Consider the following 4,320-nt stretch of genomic DNA (forward strand, 5'->3'; position numbering starts at 1 on the left):
AGATTATATTTAATTATTATCATTGGTTAATAAAATTGACAATTTGCTTTGGAAGGAATTATTAGAGCTTGAGTATGTTTCAATATCATATAATTAATTATGATCAGAAAATATTTTCTTCAAGGAAAGGGTGATTTTATACCATGTTTGATTCAATTCTGTCCCATCGTGATTTTTCTAAACGTATTTAGAACTGACTACAATTACTCAACATATCTAACTTCAATAACTATTTAACTTGTTTTTCTATTCTTAATTGCATTCCTTTTATAACTTCTCATCATCATACTGTATTTATTACTCATACTTAGTTTACTTTTAATTACTTATACTTTTCTTATACTTAATATTCTTATGCTTTTTGTAAATTGCATTTCTTATTTTTTCTTGGTAACTTGCTTAATATGATTGTAAGTTGTAGTAGTGAAGTATGTCTTTGACTTAATGCCTGTAGTCTTCCATGTTTTTGTGAATAGATGGATAAAAAAAATATTCACTAGCCTGCATTATAATATTATAGTGAAAAATATGAGTATGGTATATTATACTTGAAAAGGGCTAATAGAAAACATTACGAGGCCTATAGCAGAATCAATTAGTTCTACTGCAGAGTGAACGAATTCTTATAATAATAAAGCTATTTTTTGTCTCCGTAAATCCCCGAAGCAGCAGAATCAGTAATTGATAATGTCACTTCCTTTTAACAAAGTTTTAACTTGGCTCAATCAAATAGATACGGTTTCTGCTCTGGTGGGATTCAGAATATCGAAAAATAAATAATAAACTAATGGCTAGTCATCAGACAGTCTATCAAGTTTAATATATTATAATACATTGAAACGCGTTCTGAAGTAGCAATACTTACATAAAGATGTCTCTTTTCTTATATTCTCGAACAAAATATTTAATGTCTGTAAAAGTTGAACACAAACATAACTTCCACATTTCTGCTTCAGAATTTTCAAAAAGAACGATAACATGTTCTTCTCAAGGAAAAAGCTGCAAAATAAAAAGAAATACAGTCTATTAAAATGGTATTAGTGGATTGTGATGAGTGATTTGAAAATACTTTATTTCAATTCTTATAGAAAATACTTCAATCATTTACAAGATCTATTTCTAATCTAGTATTCATAATCTTACAGGATCTAGATTTGGTCATTTCAATCTATAAATATCGGGGACCGAGCTTCGCTCTGGAGTACAAAAGCATGAAAAATGTATTACGAACAAAGAAATTATAATAACATTCATACAGAAATGTTCTATCTAATCACAGTAAATTGAGATTGATTCTCATAGGAATGCAATAATTTACCTCACAAAGGCCCAGTTGCACAAAAGCCGGTTAAATTTCAATCCTGATTAACTTCACGTGAACCAAATCAGAGAATACTATTTCAAAAAGATGGATCTATTGGAATTAATTAGGATTGAAAAATAAACCAGCTTTTTTTGCAACCGGCACTAAGTACCTGATTAAATGATTACAAAAGTTCAACAGCTGAGTCATAATTTTAACACAGTCCCACACACATGAACTCGCTCACTCATTTCCATCACCAACAGACGACGAAATAACTATTATCAGCTGTTTTTCCAAGGATGAATAATAATTATCCTTTTAATGTCCTTCAGCGAGTTTTCCCAGGGATGAGGCGTAGTGCAATCGAATCTTTATATTATAAACCTACTATGTTCTTAATTTCGTGAGAACCGTTAGAGCCGTTTTCGAGATCCGGTGAAATACAAACCTATAAACATCTAAACATATAAACAGAAGTTGCTCGTTTAATAGCATAGGATATTATTGAGTTAGCTTGGATTTTTTCAATATAAACAACAGTGTATCACATCTGTTTGAAATGGATAACATGAATGGTTTATGTGATCCTTTACAAAGAGGGAACAATTGGCGTTGAGATTACTCAACATTATGTCAAAATCACAAGTTATCTTATCAAGAGTTAAATTCCAATGGAAAGCCAGATGCATCATATCTTTTGTTTAGCTATTAAAGTGAGCTGTGAACTGTCGTCGATAACATGCCATTGAATGTTAATTGATAAATGATATTGCCTGAAAAAATGTTCAATTATGATGAGAAAATTATGTAAAACCATGCTTATGAGACTAAGTTCTAACCTAAAATATTACACAAAGAAGTAGCTTACCTTTATGGCCATGAGGATGGGAAAATTATTTTAGACCACTTTTCAATGTTTTTACATGGGAATTGTCCATGAAAAGTTATTATAGATGTAGATATAAATCTATATATAATCTAATTCAACTTAGTATATAATCTGGAATTGTCTATGAGAAGTTATTATGGATATGAATATAAATCTATATATAATCAAATACAACTCAGTATATAATCTATTATTGGAATAATTATGAGACGGTTGAAAATTGTAGCCTAGTTCTAGCTCAATATGATAATATATATTAGAATTAGATTAGGAAAATCTAAATAATGGTAGAAAATACAAATAATCAATTGTATATACAACCATTTTTAATGCAAGGACTTACTCAAAAACACTGCTATCATTTTGATCGCCCCAGATCAGAATCTCAGCTATAGATCGCAGAGTTTCAACAAGAAGACCTCTATTGTTTTCTGACACAGTTTGATTTTTGGACAGCACATTGTATAGATACCTGAAAACAAGTTAATCATTATAAATTGTCAAATAATTTGTTTTAAGAACAGGTATACAATTTTAAAACAACCAGTAATGATAGTCTTCTGTAATTGTAAGAGAAGCACTTGATTCACTGGAGCACTGGAGACCGCAATTCATTGAATACAAGTTGCTTACAGTGGAATCTACAAACTTGAAACTCTAGTCCTCGCAATAAATTCAAGGTTTAAGAATAGTTAACATGGGTACAATATAAGGACCAAGCTAAATATTGGCCTTCTGCAGCACAGGCTTTAAAAATTGATCGCACATCAATTTATGCAGGCTCACAATTATTCAATAATCTTCCAGATAGTTTAAAAAACTCGAAGAACTCACAATGAAAATTTCACAAGGAACTGAAAAAGTATCGTTAGAGTATCTTAAAAGACTCTTTGCAAGACCGTACTATTCAGTGACGGAATTTATTGAAAACTACAAATAGCACCATCTAAGAGGATAGCGGTGCAAGTTGCACCCGCTGCCAACCTGTCTACTCAACTATTGACGACCCTTATTAGGAGATTAACAGAAAATAAGACAATTCCCTAATCCTCGGATAATGGTAAAGACATTTGAAATAAGTAAATAAAGAAACTGTTGTTTAAATAAAAATATAACTTTATCCTTTTAGTCCCACACTTATTGAAAGTTACAAGTGAAAATCTAATAATACTCTTTATAAAATGCATCTTATTAATAATTATTTTGTCAATCATTGAAATAGTTTTTTTACAATTAAGATTCAATTGTTCTTCATGGGAAAATATTATAAAATAGAGAATAAACGTACTCTAAATGATTTTGAAGACTCCAGAAAGATAGTACCATAGATAAAGGATGAGCATAAGCTATATTTCTTGTCTCTGATAGTACTCTTTACAATTTATTATTTAAAGGCTAATCAACACATAGGTACCGCAGAAAAATATTATTATTAATTGGAATTATTATTATAGATAGATTAACTGGAAATAATAATTATAGTCATTGAAAATGAACAAAGGCAAATACAAAAGAATGAATTATTGTGATCTGTGAACAAGAATATTTTTGTATTACGGGCTTTATTTTAATGCAATATAATAACACATCGAATAATAACGGGAATCGAATATAGATTGAGAGGCGTTTTTAAATATCAAAATAATTCATTTCTATTAGATTCAAGTGACTGACTTTCCACCCATTATAAAATAAAACCATCGTCACTTGAATTGAACCAATTACTTACTTCAAGTGCTCCAAGGAATGTGGATTTTTGGGTTTCCATACTCCTCCAAACCAACTACGACTCCTGAACATTGTTAATTGCTATTAAATAAATTTTGATCATTCAACAAAACATTTTTATCACAAAATAGGCATTGTAAAATAAACATCCAATATCACAACATAACCTATATTATTTTTATTTTATTACGATCATCTGATTTCACACACAGTGTTTCAATGCTGCCAACAGAAACGTTGTTTTAGAATAGAACATTTTGAATTATTATAATAGTAAAACATGAATCAGATTATTATCACCAATATATTGCAAATGAAATTGTTTTTGACCTGTCTATTTTTGATTATATTGAATTATCTAGACTCTTTTTTAATATATTAATCATTATCGACTTCC

At 29.5% G+C, this 4,320-nt stretch overlaps 1 protein-coding gene across 2 annotated transcripts in view; it reads right to left on the bottom strand.

The window, feature by feature from the left end:
- LOC111045022 (protein CLEC16A homolog) overlaps positions 1-4,110 on the bottom strand; it is a 43,919-nt gene extending 39,809 nt beyond the window's left edge. For both annotated transcript variants that reach the window (XM_039434747.1, XM_039434746.1), the window contains exons 1-3: positions 3,925-4,110; positions 2,539-2,667; positions 866-999 (exon numbers count right to left, since the gene is read on the bottom strand). In XM_039434747.1, the coding sequence (XP_039290681.1) occupies positions 866-999; positions 2,539-2,667; positions 3,925-3,995 (334 nt within the window). In that variant the 5' untranslated portion in view covers positions 3,996-4,110. The remainder of the gene's footprint in view (positions 1-865; positions 1,000-2,538; positions 2,668-3,924) is intronic.
- Between the last annotated feature and the right edge of the window lie 210 nt (positions 4,111-4,320).

This window comes from Nilaparvata lugens, chromosome 8 (genome assembly GCF_014356525.2).
Source record: "Nilaparvata lugens isolate BPH chromosome 8, ASM1435652v1, whole genome shotgun sequence".
Taxonomy (NCBI): domain Eukaryota; kingdom Metazoa; phylum Arthropoda; class Insecta; order Hemiptera; family Delphacidae; genus Nilaparvata; species Nilaparvata lugens.